Source organism: Limanda limanda, chromosome 7 (assembly GCF_963576545.1).
Source record: "Limanda limanda chromosome 7, fLimLim1.1, whole genome shotgun sequence".
In the NCBI taxonomy this organism is placed as follows: domain Eukaryota; kingdom Metazoa; phylum Chordata; class Actinopteri; order Pleuronectiformes; family Pleuronectidae; genus Limanda; species Limanda limanda.
The window spans coordinates 3,709,356-3,725,320 of NC_083642.1; the positions used below are offsets into that span (position 1 = coordinate 3,709,356).

At 45.4% G+C, this 15,965-nt stretch overlaps 1 protein-coding gene across 1 annotated transcript in view; it reads left to right on the forward strand.

The window, feature by feature from the left end:
• Positions 1-14,583, forward strand: part of plxna3 (plexin A3) — a gene marked incomplete at its 5' end in the record, with an annotated part of 55,321 nt that extends 40,738 nt beyond the window's left edge. The window contains 25 exons of the mRNA XM_061074092.1: positions 3,268-3,364; positions 3,624-3,814; positions 3,890-4,038; positions 4,118-4,238; positions 4,350-4,486; positions 4,596-4,766; positions 4,872-4,965; positions 5,266-5,385; positions 5,501-5,620; positions 5,752-5,895; positions 7,571-7,805; positions 8,751-8,893; positions 9,708-9,863; positions 10,129-10,229; positions 10,336-10,402; positions 10,679-10,825; positions 10,912-11,071; positions 11,203-11,306; positions 11,508-11,604; positions 11,691-11,768; positions 12,611-12,723; positions 12,952-13,121; positions 13,205-13,417; positions 13,919-14,069; positions 14,458-14,583. Of these exons, the coding sequence (XP_060930075.1) occupies positions 3,268-3,364; positions 3,624-3,814; positions 3,890-4,038; positions 4,118-4,238; positions 4,350-4,486; positions 4,596-4,766; positions 4,872-4,965; positions 5,266-5,385; positions 5,501-5,620; positions 5,752-5,895; positions 7,571-7,805; positions 8,751-8,893; positions 9,708-9,863; positions 10,129-10,229; positions 10,336-10,402; positions 10,679-10,825; positions 10,912-11,071; positions 11,203-11,306; positions 11,508-11,604; positions 11,691-11,768; positions 12,611-12,723; positions 12,952-13,121; positions 13,205-13,417; positions 13,919-14,069; positions 14,458-14,553 (3,375 nt within the window). The remainder of the gene's footprint in view (positions 1-3,267; positions 3,365-3,623; positions 3,815-3,889; positions 4,039-4,117; positions 4,239-4,349; positions 4,487-4,595; positions 4,767-4,871; positions 4,966-5,265; positions 5,386-5,500; positions 5,621-5,751; positions 5,896-7,570; positions 7,806-8,750; positions 8,894-9,707; positions 9,864-10,128; positions 10,230-10,335; positions 10,403-10,678; positions 10,826-10,911; positions 11,072-11,202; positions 11,307-11,507; positions 11,605-11,690; positions 11,769-12,610; positions 12,724-12,951; positions 13,122-13,204; positions 13,418-13,918; positions 14,070-14,457) is intronic.
• Positions 14,584-15,965: the final 1,382 nt, after the last annotated feature.

The window sequence follows — 15,965 nt, forward strand, 5'->3', positions numbered from 1 at the left end:
GTATTTAATTAAGTTACTAGTCCCAGAGGAAATTGGCCATTAAGTACAACAGCACACACACACACACACACACACACACGCAGACACACATTCTTTTCCATTCAGCCTTCAAAATAAAAGCACTGTCAGTATTTGTATCCACCAGACAGGAGCTGGATCGATGGGGTTTTATTTTTGGACTATTGAATATCGACTCTCTGGTTCAGGATCTTTAGTCGTGGACGGAATGCGATGACGTGATGAAGTTCACGTGTGTGAGCTGAGAGCTGATGGATAAAAGCTCCATGTGAACAGACAGAGGGTGTTAAATGATTCCTCTCCTCATCTCTTCCTCCTCCTCTTGTTAATTCAGCCCCACATCCCTCTATCCAACCTCCACTCCAGTTATTCAAAATACTCTTTGCTTTATCATCCCTCCTTTTATTTATTTTCCTCTTCCTCCACATCTATGAGCCTCTTCTTCCTCTCCTTTATATCAGTTCTCATATTTCCACTCGTGTTTCCTCGTCCTGAAGTTGATGTGTTTGTGTGAAACACTTTGAACAAGTTTTACATGACATAAAATCCATCAGTTAAAAGTTCACTGCTGATTTCTTTAAGTTACTATTTTTTGGTGTCTAAATTAAACACCAGAGCTCGTTGGGGAAGTTAAAGTTTACTTCGAACGAACCAAAGACGACACCGACATCCCATAAATTATGCAGATAGCGAAACAAGACCAAACAAAACACTGGCTCCAGAAAAACTTCCTCCAAAGCTCCGGCTCACAAACCAATGGGCGGCGTCACGGTGGATTGACACTTGATCTTAACCTTCAGAAAGCCCATTGAAGTTGTGCGGACTAGACAAAATGCCCCCACAACCGCACAAAGACACGGACACACACACACACAAACTCATGCTGCTGTTGCCAGGGACCTCTTGACTCCATGGCGACGGGCCTGGTGACTGGACAGGGGTTACCATGGGGATGACAGAGACTCACACACTGTTCCAAAATGTGTCCACCAGCACAGAGATGTTAGGACTCAGCAGGAGTGAGAGAGAGAGAGAGGGAGGGGGAAGAGAGAGAGAGAGAGAGGGAGGGAGAGAGGTGAGGAAATGTGAACGAGCAGAGTGGGAATATAAATAAATGTGAATAAAAATCAACAGGAGTTAATTTTCCCGTCGGGAGAAATATTTCCTTGTGAATTAGAGAGAATAACGAGCCAAGTATCAGATGACGTAGATCAGTTAGAGAGCAGCAAGCACACCAGGAAACTTTATACAGAGGGGGGGCGGCTCACTTTCTTCTTCTTATGTTTAACGTCTCGCCTGGTTAAACATCTCGTGATCTGTTTTAAAGATGGACGACATGACAGCACAACACGGCCAAACTAAAGAGAATCAAAGAAGACGTGAAATTAATGTTTGTCACAGATGGTTTCTCTCATTTCTTATCTCAGTCAAACTTCAAGTCTTCATGTTTCTGATCAGTTTGGTTTAATTGATTGTTTGATGATATAAAAACCAGCAGAGACTTCATGATTGACGGCTGAGACTGATTCCTGATTCGTTGAACGCTTGTGTGGGCGGGGCTTCAATAAGTGAGATCACTCCTGCTCAGATTCTGTGATGTAATCAGCCCAATATAATGACTGCTGATTGGCTGCAGAGTCAGGGTGCGTTCAGGACGGCTCAGTTGGGTTTGTGTGTTTGTCAGTCAGAGCTGCTGCTCCCACTGTGTGTGTCTGTGTGTGTGTGAGTGTGTGTCTGTGTGTGTGCGGTGCATTCACAGGCCAAACCTATGAGGCTGCTCTCTGGGGCTCAGCTGGCTGCTTTTAATGGAAACTCGGGGCATAAGACTCACACACATCTCACTTCTTGGTCGTCCACATATTTCAACTATGTGATCATCTCACACAGACACACACACACACACAGAGTTATGAATATTTTGTCCGTTTTTGCAGCTCTGCAGAAAAGATCATTATAAAATCAGCTATTAATTAATTGTGCGTGTGCGTGTGTGTGCGTGAGGTCAAATGCAGTAAAACTGTGGTCAGATGTTGAAGTAATTTTTGATCAGGAATGAAAATATGAACTGAAACTGCCCTGACGTAATGAGATTTGTTAATTCTGCGTGTGTGTGTGTGTGTGTGTGTGTGTGTGTGTGTGTGTGTGTGTGTGTGTGTGTGTGTGTGTGTGTGTGTGTGTGTGTGTGTGTGTGTGTGTGTGTGTGTGTGTGTGTGTTTGTGATTCACATTCATTACCTCATTGGAATATCTCTGGAACAAATACCGACCTTTGTTAGTTCTGTGTCCTTATAAGGATAGTGGAGATTCTGAAGGTGATAGAAAACACACACAGCAAGTTCAGAAGAAGAGGACAAATGTCTTTCCATGGTTGCAGGGACATTCACCAGACTGCTTCTGTTTGAGTGTCTGTGTGTGTGTGTGTGTGTGTGTGTGTGTGTGTGTGTGTGTGTGTGTGTGTGTGTGTGTGTGTGTGTGTGTGTGTGTGTGTGTGTGAGATTATCTGGTGCCATGTGGGTTGAGCTGACATATTCAGGACACAGACTCTTTTCACCGTCATTGAGGCGAAGAGTTGTGTTGCTCATTTAACACACACACATCATGTACTTCTATCTCAGTGGGGACACTCATTGACATACAGTAATACATTCCCTAGGCCCTTACCATAACCGTAACCATCCAAAGTAAACGCCTAACTACCTCTAACCTTAACACCAAGTCCTAACCCTCAAACAGTCCATTGAAAAAGTGAGGACTGGTTTAGATGTCCTCACTCAGTCGGGTCTATGCTTAACATGGTCCTCACAAAGGTATAAGTACAAGTACGCACACACACACAGAGCAGGAGTGACGTTGTCATGGCGGCTGCAGGTCTCCATGGTAACCAACAAAAAGTAGTCAGGGAAACAACATAATGGATTTAAAACTGATCTACCTTTGTGAGAGTGTGTGTGTGTGTGTGTGTGTGTGTGTGTGTGTGTGTGTGTGTGTGTGTGTGTGTGTGTGTGTGTGTGTGTGTGTGTGTGTGTGTCTGTGTGTGTGTGTGTTTGTGAGTTCCTTGCAGCAGCCTACTAACATCTGGTTGAACATGTTGCTCAGTGTAATACCGACTGATCAGTTCTTATTACCAATTCGCTATATTTAATTATTTTTCTTTCGGCTTATTTTTCGTTTCTTTATTTTTGCATTTATCACAGAATCAGTTTTACTGTTTCCCAGATCCATGTTGTAAACCAGTGCCTCTGTGTTTCAGTACTGGTACGAGGGCGACGAGGCCGGCGACCTCCCGGTGGATTTCTCCATCGTGTGGGACGGAGATTTCTTCATCGACAAACCTGCGTCCATGAAAGGTGAAAACCTGCTCGTCATCAACAACACGCACCTGGAGAGAGAGGAGCTTTTAAAATAAAAAATTGTTAACGGTTGTTTTGGAGCTGGAACCATCTGTAACATTCACAAAAACATAATCAGTCTTAAACTCCTCACTGTTGCTATGGTAACGCCTGGCGTCCACACTGGAGTTTCCCCTGAAACAGAGACTTGAGCCAGCGTGTCACGTTGTGTGTCGTTGTTTGATGTTGTGTGACGGTGTTGCTTTGTGTTGCTCAGCGTTGCTGTATAAGTGCGAGGCGCAGCGCTCCAGCTGTGGTCAGTGTCTCAAAGCTCCGGCGACCTTCGACTGCGGCTGGTGCACCGAGAGCAGGAAGTGTCTCCTGCACCAGCACTGCCCCGCCCCCGAGCAGAACTGGATGCACCACGGGCGACACAACCTGCGCTGCAGCCACCCACGCATCACCAAGGTAGGAGACACGCCCGTGACCTACGACCTATTCACCGGAAACGAGCCGTGGATAAAACTGTGACTCCTCCCACAGATCGACCCTCTGACGGGGCCTCGAGAGGGCGGGACCCGGGTGACCATCGAGGGCGAGAACCTGGGGCTGCAGGTGAAGGAGATCGCTCACGTGCAGGTGGCCGGAGTCCGATGTAACCCCGTGCCCTCGCAGTACATCAGCGCTGAGAGGTGTGTGTCTGTGTGTGTGTGTGTGTGTGTGTCTATATGTGTGTTGTTGAGCTCGTCTGACTCTTCCTGTGTGTCACAGGATCGTGTGCGACATGGCCGAAGCGCTCCTCCCTCACTCTCCAGGCGGACCGGTCGAGCTCTGCATCGGCGTCTGCAGCGCCGAGTACCGAACCCTCTCCACGCAGACGTACTCCTTCGTGGTGAGTGATGGCGTCTTCACACGGTTCCTGGAGCCGCGGGGGGGCAAGGTGTGATGTAATGAAGGTTAATGTGACACTAACTTCCTCCTCTTCCTCCTCTTCATCCCCCAGAGCCCCAGCTTCAGTCGGGTGCGTCCAGAGAAGGGTCCCGTTTCCGGGGGAACCAGACTGACGGTGACCGGCCGTCATCTGGACGCCGGCAGCAGCGTCACCATCTACATCGACAAGGAGGAGTGTCTGTTTGTCAAGTGAGTTTGGATCCAACAACTCAAATGAAGAGTCCATCATCTCAGGAAGATAATTCAAAAGAATGAAAACATTTAACATCCCTCCTTCCTTCTCCCTCCCCTCTTTCAGACGGACCAATCGGGAAATAATCTGCATAACTCCCGCCTCTCCGTCTGGCACTGGCCCCGCCCCCATCCGTCTGATGATTGACAAGGCCGAGGTGACGAGCTCAGAAACCAAATACATCTACACAGAGGACCCGACCATCACCGGCATCGAGCCCAGCTGGACCATCCTCAAGTAAATACTCATCCAGAGAACAAGCAATAAGTAATAACTAATCAGGAACGATCTGTAACCTGTGTGTGTGTTTGTGTTTGTGTGTGTGTGTGTATGTGTGTGTAGTGGCAGTACAGTGATCACAGTAACAGGAACAAACCTGCTGACGATCCAGGAGCCGAAAGTCAGAGCAAAGTACGGAGGAGTGGAAACAAATAATGTAAGAACATGAACACGTGAACAACATGAACACGTAAACAACATGAACACGTAAACAACATAAACACGTAAACAACATGAACACGTAAACAACATGAACACGTAAACAACATAAACACGTGAACAACATGAACACATAAACAACATGAACACGTAAACAACATGAACACGTAAACAACATGAACACGTAAACAACATAAACACGTAAACAACATGAACACGTAAACAACATGAACACGTGAACAACATGAACACGTGATCTTCTTTTCCTGATCCCATCCTCTTTTGTGTTTCTCCTCAGTTCTGTACGGTTGTCAATGACAGCACCATGACGTGTTTGGCTCCAGGTCTGATTTACACTAAGCCCAACCCACCAGAGGGGCCGCTGCAGCCCGACGAGTTCGGCTTCATCTTTGACCAGGTAACACACACACACACACACACACACAGACACACACACACACACATTCTCACACACACACAAACACACATCAAGGTTCATAGTAACAGTAATAACAATGTTCTGCTTCGTCCAGGTCTCGGCTCTGCTGGTGCTGAACTCCACCCCCTTCACTCACTACCCCAACCCGACCTTTGACCCCCTGGGGAACTCTGGGATCCTGGAGGTCAAACCGGGGTCACCCATCATCCTCAAGGTGAGACAACTTAAACAGGAAGTTCCGAAGAAGAAAAAGATGTGATCTGACGAAGATACAGCGTTAAAACATTGTGTGTGTGTGTGTCTGTGTGTGTCTGTGTGTGTCTGTGTGTGTGTGTGTGTGTTCAGGGTAAGAACCTGATCCCCCCCGCCCCAGGTAACAGCCGTCTGAACTACACGGTGCTGATTGGAGAGTCTCCCTGCCTGTTGACCGTGTCAGAGAACCAGCTGCTCTGCGATTCGCCAGATCTCACTGGAGAACACAGAGTCGTGGTAAGCCCCGCCTCCTTTTTCTTAACTCATTAAATCCTCTGAACCTTTACACCTATCAACAGGTTTTCATATTTTCCTCACAGTCAAAAAAGGTGGAAAGAAAAGTATCATCAGATTTACAAGTTTCCAACGGACCATGAACTCGTCAAACGTGACGTTCACTTCCAGGAAGGAAGGATGGAGAGAGGAGGGAGAGAAAGAGGAGGATGGGAAGAGGGAAGAGATGAAGGAAGGAAAAACAGAGAGAGGAGGGAAGGAGAGAGAGAGGAGGGAAGGAGAGGAGGAAGGAGGGAGGGGGTCTTTATAAAGGTGAAAGTCATTAAGTGCAGCCGCAGGGAATCATGGGTAATTGGTCTGATATCACACATCAGAGGGAAACACACACACACACACACACTGATGTTCAAAGTGAGGTCAGCATCAATGAACAGAGACAAAACGATTGATAAGATTAAATTTAATGATAATTAATCAATACAGAAAATCCTCTCTCTCTCTCCCTCCCTCCCTCCCTCTCTCTTTTATCCATCTTTTATTCATCACTTGTTCCTCTGATCTGTTTTATAATCGATGTTTATGACCTGAGGAGGAAACGCTTTAATAAAACATTCATACCGCTCAGATAATTAATACACACAGTGTGTGTTGTGTGTCTATCTGTGTGTGTGGTCATGTACAGTTTGTGTTTAAAAAGGCTTGAGAATATTTTCAAAATAAAACATGCCTCTTATGTAAAAAGCTTTTTTCCATTTGGACAAAAGTATGTGGACACAGTTTCAGTTCCACAGAATCCAATTATACTTTCGATCAGTTTTTTTATCAAATGTTTTTAATTTTTAAATGTTTCTTTTAGTTTTTTACTTTCTGGTGAGAAACCGACTCGTTTACTTTCCTCCATCATCTCATATCCATGACATCTTTCTCTGTAAGTTTGTTTGTTTCTCCTCTTCTGCTCCTCGCTGCTCGTGCAGCTTCAGTCATTAATATCGCTCGTGTTGCAGCTCGTCAGATTCTAATGAGGCTGTAGATCTCACTCCGACGCTTTGCTGCTGTTTCACTGCTCCCTGACGCAACTCCGTCACCGAGGAACTCGTGTTACTGTCTGTTTGTGTTGTTGCTGTCACTCACATCCTGTTAGTATCACACAGCTCCTCAAGTCCCCACGACAGCAGGAGGCGCTCGACCTCATCGCTTAGAAAATACAGTTCTAAGAAAGAAAGAAAGAAAGACAGTAAAAGGTTGAATGGTTTATAGAAAACGTGTTCATCAGATACACTAGTTCAAAAGCACCGTGAACATTATGTCGTCTTCTATTTCTTCTTCTATTGTTTGATTCTGTCTCTACTTCCTGTGATTGGTCCAAAAGACCAGACTATCTAACAAAGTGTTTTCACTGCAAACCAACAGAAGCATGGTTCAGTTTGATCCAGATCCAGAACTCCTCCTCTGGTCTGTTGGTCTGGATCGTGGTTCCGACTTACGCTACGTCCACTCGACCACTGGGGCTGCGTTTTAGTCGGGACGAGCAGAAACAAAGACGTAGGTTCTCACAACCTCTTGCTGATCGGATCTTTTTGGTCTCTCTCTCTCTCTCTCTCTCTCTCTCTCTCTCTCTCTCTCTCTCTCTCTCTCTCTCTCTCTCTCTCTCTCTCTCTCTCTCTCTCTGTCTCTGTAGATCCTTGTCGGGGGTCTGGAATATTCCCCGGGAACGCTCCACATCTACTCCGACAGCGCCCTGACGCTTCCTGCCATCATCGGCATCGGAGCGGGTGGAGGCGTGCTGCTCATTGCGATCATCGCTGTGCTGATCGCATACAAGAGGAAGACTCGCGACGCAGACCGGACTCTGAAACGCCTTCAGCTGCAGATGGACAACCTGGAGAGCCGGGTGGCGCTAGAGTGCAAAGAGGGTACGGGGGTGCACTAGCATGTTGTACTATCGAGTTTTCACAGCCGGGAGAAGAGTTCAGAATTCATGTTTAGACGTCGGACCTGCAGATCACACTTCTGTCTCCTCATTGGCTGACAGAGCAGATATATAATTTTTCTATATAAGAGTTCTTATTTCTTTTTTGTTGCTAATTGATTTAGATTTAAATCCTCAAGGTTCAAATTGTTTTTTTGAGAAGATAAATCAGTGAATCGTCTGCGTAATGATGACGTGGCGTTAATGGGCTGTAAAAGGAAAACGACAGGGACCGAAACGTGAAACCTGAGGAACTCCTGAAACTAGCTGTGGATTAAAAGTAATTTATTTTGAAGAATTGCTTCTTAAATCACATTAATTGATCCTTTTTTTACAGAAGTTTGACCATTAAATCAATACAAAATACTTTTTGAGAGAAGTCTTTTTAACAATGAAAACAAATATATTCAACATGAAACAAATGTTTTTCCTGTTTCTGAAGACGAGCAAACAACAGTCGACAGATATAAAAGCAAATATTCATGGTTATTTATAAAGGTAGGAAAGTGGAAAGAAGACGAGGGAAACAATAAACAAACAACTTATTTTAAGATCAAGTATAATTTACAGCTTCTGTTTATTTCAGAACAAAGAAAAACTCCAACTGAGACGTGTTTCACTTGAAATACATAAATTAATTAGAGACTTTGATATTTTAACTTTTGAAAACAGGATTATTCTTTATTTAACTGATATTTAAAATCAAGGTTAAGCTAAAGCAGCAGAACAGACAGAAAATCAATAAAACTGAACCTGGTAGATACATAAAATAGACATGAATCATGTATTAGATATTAGATACATTATTTACTATGTGATATTTATGTATTGATTGATTCAGTCCTTAATGCTGGAAACATAACGGAGTGTGTGCGTTTGATTCGTTCAGCCTTCGCAGAGCTGCAGACCGACATCCAGGAACTGACCAACGACATGGACGGAGTCAAGATTCCTTTCCTGGAGTATCGGACCTACACCATGAGAGTCATGTTCCCGGGGATAGAAGAACACCCGGTGCTCAAAGAGCTTGACGTGCGTACCAGACAGTGACACACACACACACACACACACACACACACACACACACACACACACACACACACACACACACACACACACACACACACACACACACACACACACAACCCACTGCCTTCATCCTCTGACCTCACTGAGGCTTCAGCCACATTTCTACGGCTTCATTTAAAAACGCACTGCTCCAGATCCACCTGGTCGTCCAACTAGTTTTCAAACTAAAAGCCGAACAGTGTGGATGTCCCTAAATGTTCCAGAATCCTCAGAAAGCGTCAGAGCTGCTTTAAAAACTTTAACTTTCCGGCGGCAGCTTCTCTGAGCCCCGGTGAAGCTTTAATTAAGAGAACCCAGCAGGAAGCTCTGAGCCACTGAGCCACAGCCGCGAATTAGATTCTCTCAGATCCTAATAACTGAGTGGAAGCAGGCGATTCCCCGGGTGCAGGGATTTCTCTTAGTTTGATGAGAAATGGCAGAATACGTTTCTTTGTGCGAAGCTGAATTCTCATCGGACCCACAGACGCTTTTGGTCTTTTTAATCCACCGTCATGGACCTTTTTGTTTTTCAATAATTTAGATTTTCAAAGGATTTCAGGTAATTTGTTCAGGTTTTATTTCTTTAATCTTCGTCCCATTTTGGTTTATTGAAGTTTCTCGTATCCAAGCCCCTCCGGAATCTGAGAGAAACAAACTGAACATCACAACGTTGTCGATGTAGAATCTGAATCTTCACAGTTCACACCTGCAGAGACGTCGTCTTGTTGAATTCAGGTTGTTTCTAATAAAAGTGAAACGTGTTGAATTGTGTTTCCAGTCTCCAGCGAACGTGGAGAAATCTCTGCGTCTCTTCAGTCAGCTGCTCAACAACAAGATGTTCCTGTTGACCTTCATCCACACGCTGGAGGCCCAGAGGTCGTTCTCCATGAGAGACCGAGGGAACGTGGCTTCGCTGCTGATGGCCGCTCTGCAGGTGAGTCTGCTGCTGATAACAATGTGATGGATTCATGTCGTGATTAATAACTGTTAACAATTAGGCTATTGTGTAATTCACAGTCTTAATAGCAGGTAATAACTGGTACATAGACATTTTATGGCCGTTAATATATGTAAACGTGAGCAGTTACTGACTCTGTGTGTGTGTGTGTGTGTGTGTGTGTGTGTGTGTGTGTGTGTGTGTGTGTGTGTGTGTGTGTGTGTGTGTGTGTGTGTGTCTGTGTGTGTGTGTCTGTCGTCAGGGTCGTATGGAATATGCCACTGGTGTGTTGAAGCAGCTTCTCGCCGACCTGATCGAGAAAAACCTGGAGAACAAGAATCATCCCAAACTGCTGCTGAGGAGGTTTGTGCCCCGCCCCCAATATTCAAGAGTGTTCCAATATTATCAATCAATCGATGAATTAGAATCCGATACATAGAGTACATTGACCTTTGACCTCTGTGTGCAGGACCGAGTCAGTCGCTGAGAAGATGTTGACAAACTGGTTCACCTTCCTGCTGCATCGATTCCTCAAGGTAACACCTCACCTCCTTCCCTCTTTCCTTCCTTTACTCTATCCATCCTTCCTTCCCTTGTTTTCTCCCTCCTCCCTCCTCCCTCTTCTCCCTAATTGACCTCGTTAAGCTCTCTCTCTCTGGTCTGACCGTGACCAATCAGATCAGAGCTGCAGTTAATTTATTCATGGCATCTGAAGGGGGATTGGTTCAGTCCTGCTGCTTGCTGACTTTATGGGGTAGAAGTGTGTTGATGAAGCGCTCTAATGCCGCGTGGCGTCCGTCTCTGTGTGTCAGGAGTGCGCTGGCGAGCCGCTCTTCATGCTGTACTGCGCCATCAAGCAGCAGATGGAGAAGGGGCCGATCGACGCCATCACGGGAGAAGCTCGCTACTCTCTGAGCGAAGACAAGCTGATCAGACAGCAGATCGACTACAAGCAACTGGTAACACACACACACACACACACACACACAAACACACACACATTAAAGTATGGTGCAGACTAATGACCACACCCCCTCCCCATCAGACCCTGATGTGTATCCCTCCGGAGGGCGAGGCCGGGACGGAGGTGCCGGTGAAGGTGTTAAACTGTGACACGGTGACTCAGGTCAAAGACAAACTGCTGGACGCCGTCTACAAAGGAATCCCGTTCTCTCAGAGACAGCAGGCGGACGACATGGACCTCGGTGAGTCTTCACCTCAGAAACAAACTCCACGTGTTCCTCTGAGCGTGTTTAATTATCCCTGAACGCTGGCGCAGCTCCGAGCCGCTCGCCGTCTGGTGCGTTGTGTGTAACTGTGTGTTTGTGTTGGTCAGAGTGGCGTCAGGGTCGACTGACCCGCATCATCCTGCAGGACGAGGACGTCACAACGAAGATAGAGAGCGACTGGAAGAGACTGAACACACTGGCACACTACCAGGTACACACACACACAAACACACACACACTCTGTAATTCCTACCACAGTGTGAGTTCTGGTTCTTTATCAGTTCCCGCAGTGACTCGTGTGGAGTTCATCCAGATTGTTGACGGGATAAGAATCGACTGAATGGATAATTAGTCAGCTGATTGATGGCGAGCGATTGGCTGATTAATTTGATGTGTTGCTGTGCGTTGCTAGGTAACAGACGGCTCGCTGGTGGCGCTGGTCCAGAAGCAGGTTTCTGCCTACAACATCGCCAACTCCTTCACCTTCACCAGATCCCTGAGCAGATACGGTACAGCGCGGACACACACAAACACACACACACAGACACACACACGCACACAGATAACTTATCTCTTTCTCTCTTTGTGTCGTCAGAGTCGTTACTCCGGACGTCCAGTAGTCCTGACAGTCTGAGATCCAGAGCGCCCATGATCACCCCGGACCAGGAGACAGGTACTGCAGCAGCAGAAGTAAAACTACACCACTAGAAGTAGTACTGCAGCATTAATAGTAGTAGTACTAGCAGATGTATTGTGTGTATTCCCATTACACCTGACACATATGCAGTTTTGTAAATGAAGTTTTAGGTCCCAAAAGTAGAGTGATTATACTTTTCAAGGTTGATAACATTTTCATTTCTCAGTGATCTTCATCAGTAAAGAATAAAAACCTGAATCCGATCAGTTTTTATTGTGACCTGTAAATGTGTTGATCTGTGGACTCATGTAAAGTGAGAGCTCCACTGTTCATGATGGTTTTTAACAGAAACAAACCACTGCTCCCAGGAACTTTACCATCATTTGTCTCTTTTTGAGTTTTTGCTGGTTTTCCTGTTTTGCTTTGGTGTTAATTTTGACTGTTCACAGCAAAACAAAAGATAATTGAACGTGTTAACTCAGACATTTAATTCAACAAAGACTCAGTTATTAAACACAATAATTGTCCGATGTATTGATAATGAAAATAATTGTTAGCTGCAGCCTCCAGTTCTGCTGTGATGGAATAATTTGACGGTTTTTCTGTCTGTTAATTATTTGACACAGAGAAAAACTGGAAGCTATTTGATAAGAACCAAAAAAAAAAAAACAATTAAAACAAATGAGCTGAATATAAATTGAAACAAGAGCAGACACACAACATGAAGGAGGGAGGAGCAGCCGCGGAGCAAAGTTCTGACAAAACCTTCAAATCATGTAGAACCAAAAGATTTATGGTAAACTGGGATTCTACCTTTAGTAGTCGGTCAATCTGCTTGTACTAAATACTGAATTATTGTCTCATTTTTGTGTTTTCAGGAACTAAACTGTGGCATCTGGTGAAGAATCACGAGCACAGCGACCAGAGAGAAGGAGACCGAGGCAGCAAGATGGTTTCTGAGATCTATCTGACCAGACTGCTGGCAACCAAGGTAACACACACACACACACACACACACACACACACACACACACACACACACACACACACACAAACCAACACTGACAACAATCTGATTAATGAACAAACATCCCTGTGACCGAGACTAAACTGTGTCAAATTAAACAAAGACTAAGCACAAATGAGTTCATTACACTGTTATTAGTCTGTGTATATATTTAAATTGGGTCGTTCAAATGTTGAATCATCTCACCACCAGGGGACGCTGCAGAAGTTTGTGGACGACCTGTTTGAGACGGTGTTTAGCACGGCCCACCGCGGCTCTGCTCTCCCATTGGCTATCAAGTACATGTTTGACTTCTTGGACGAACAGGCCGACAAACGACAGATCACCGACCCGGACGTCCGACACACCTGGAAGAGCAACTGGTGAGAAACCACCGGATGAGACTGGACTCACCGATTGGCTCAGAAAGACGAGCGTGATCTAACCCCATGTTTCCTCTGTGCAGCCTTCCTCTCAGGTTCTGGGTCAACGTCATCAAAAATCCTCAGTTTGTGTTCGACATCCACAAGAGCAGCATCACCGACGCCTGCCTGTCGGTCGTGGCTCAGACCTTCATGGACTCCTGCTCCACGTCCGAGCACCGACTCGGCAAAGACTCGCCGTCCAACAAGCTGCTCTACGCTAAAGACATCCCCAACTACAAGAGCTGGGTGGAGAGGTAGCTAACATGCTAATAGCTAATGTAATATAAAAAAGCTGAGTGGGATAGTAGCATGATAACCAGCTAATATTTTGTAATGTTCACATCATGACCTGAACTGAACTAAATACTTAACATATCAAACAAACACAAGGTCTGTGGAGAGCTGGCTAACCACTTAGCAAGCAAGCTAACAAGAACATTTAGTTCTTCTTTAATTTCCTCTTTTAAAAACTTACACCTGAACAACCTGAACAGCAAATAAAGCTCAACAACACCAGAGGTGCTGATTATTCAAATGACCATTTGCTGAAGTGTCATTTCACAGTTATATTAATTATTGCTGACGGCATAAAGGACAATTGGCTGTTAAAAAATTACACAATTACTATCAGAGACTTAGGTAATTATCTGGATTAATGAACCGTAAAACAACACATTAACTTGTTGATACACTAAACTGTGTGTGTGCGTGTTTGTGTGTGTGTGTGTTTGTGTGTGTGTGTGTGCGTCCTGCAGGTACTACAGGGATATTGCGAAGATGCCCAGCATCAGCGATCAGGACATGGACGCGTACCTGGTGGAACAGTCCCGTCTCCACGGAACCGAGTTCAACACACTGAGTGCGCTCAGTGAGCTCTACTTCTACATCAACAAGTACAAGGAGGAGGTAAATATTATCTCAAAGGGAAATCTCTTTATCCACTGGGGACCAGGAACAACTGAGCATCATTTTGTGGGAATCCATCCAGTCCTGATTTGTATATTTCAAGAACATTGTCCTCTATAGAACCTCCACAGTACTGGACCTAAAGAAATCTGTAAATCAAGGCCCAGGGTATATTCATGCTCTCCAGAAGATGACCTGACTCCACACGATAAACTCAAAGCCTTGTTATTGATATTTTTATAACGAAAGTGTTGGGTTTGCTTTTACGATTTAATCCATTGGATCCTTAAAACAAACAAAGAGCTTTTGAAAACTGAAATACATCCTTACTCGGTGAATTAATCAGTGGAGACATGGACTCACAGTAAACGTTCTCCTTCCTCTGCAGATCCTGACGGCGTTGGACCGGGACGGTTACTGTCGCAAACACAAACTGAGACACAAACTGGAGCAAGCCATCAACCTGATGTCCGGGAGCAGCTGAGAGGAGGAGAGGGACGAATGGACCGATGGACTGATGGACCGATGGGGGGGTGGACCGATGGGGGGTGGGGAGGATGAATCGGAGGGGGGGGGACGTCGGAGCATTTTGTTTTTCTGAACTGTTTGACCAGTCAGCTGAGCGGCTCCGTGTTGGATGGAACTGACGGCCACAGCTCCGGTCCGTAGCAATCAATCCATCAGTAATTTATTTGTCAATGGACTGGTTGATTGATTTGACGGTTCACTGGCTGGCCGGGACCCAACTACCTCCCACTGGTGGGTTTTGGGGAAGAAAACCGATTTGGATAAATTCACAACATGACTTCAATGTGGGATCGTATGGAGTCATTTTGTGAAAACAAAGAAACCTTGATGCGTCACTTGGTTTTGATTTTAATCTGCTGAAGGTGTAAAACGTGACTGTGGAAAAGCCTGGACACTGAAGACTGAGGCAGGTTTCACTCAACCAGGAAAGTGATGTCAGGACTTGAGGATTCCAAACCTGGTTTGGAGCTGTCTGGATTCTTGGTTGAAGAGCAAAAGGTCAAGTCAACTTTCTGTCAAAGCTTCAAACTTCACCTCAAAATACTTGGTCTGTTCTACAAATGAAGACATGATGTTACCTTGGAGATGTCATCACAAGTGTAACGAATCCAGGCTGAATATCCAAAGTTCAATCCAAGGCTGAGAGCAGAAGTTGGGCGTCTTACTGATGTCCTTACTTTGGACTCTTTTGCCCTCAGCCTGAAATCCTGAGCCTGTGAGAAGATCAGGTCGAGTTCTGAGATGCGTCAAAATCCAGTCCTCAGTTGGAATATCGGACCCAACCTGGAAGTTGCTTGAGAAGGATTTGTAAAGTTGTTTTAAGCTTTAATGGAAGAGAAGGAAGCAGATGAACTGACGTGGACTCGACCGAACCTTCGAGCTGCTCGGACTCAGAAGACCTGGAACAGGATTCATCTCTGCAGATCATTTGAGTCGACCTTGGGCTGTTCGGCCAAACCGTTTCAGGTTCTAGAAGTTTCTAAGTTTTAAATAACCACTCAATGTTGTTTCTCTGGACAATCACTCTGTACCACAGCACACTGAGCCCGATGCCTACCGACCGACCAGTTCCTGTGTCCATAAGCTCCTCCTCCTCTCCCATCTTCTTCTTTTCCTCTCCTTCCACCCTCTACTCCGGAGATTTCACCTCCTATTACTGCTCAACTTCATGTCACCTTCTTCTCTATCTTCCCTTCCTTTGTTTATTTTCCACCCCACCTCTTTTATTTAACCCCCCCCCCCCCCCCCCAACCCTGCTCCATCATTGGTCAGCCTTGCTGGCCTCTGGTCATTCTATTGGCCAGGAAGACTCTTTAGTAATTTACTGCCCGACCAATCAAGACTGTGGATCTCAATTGTGAACAATTA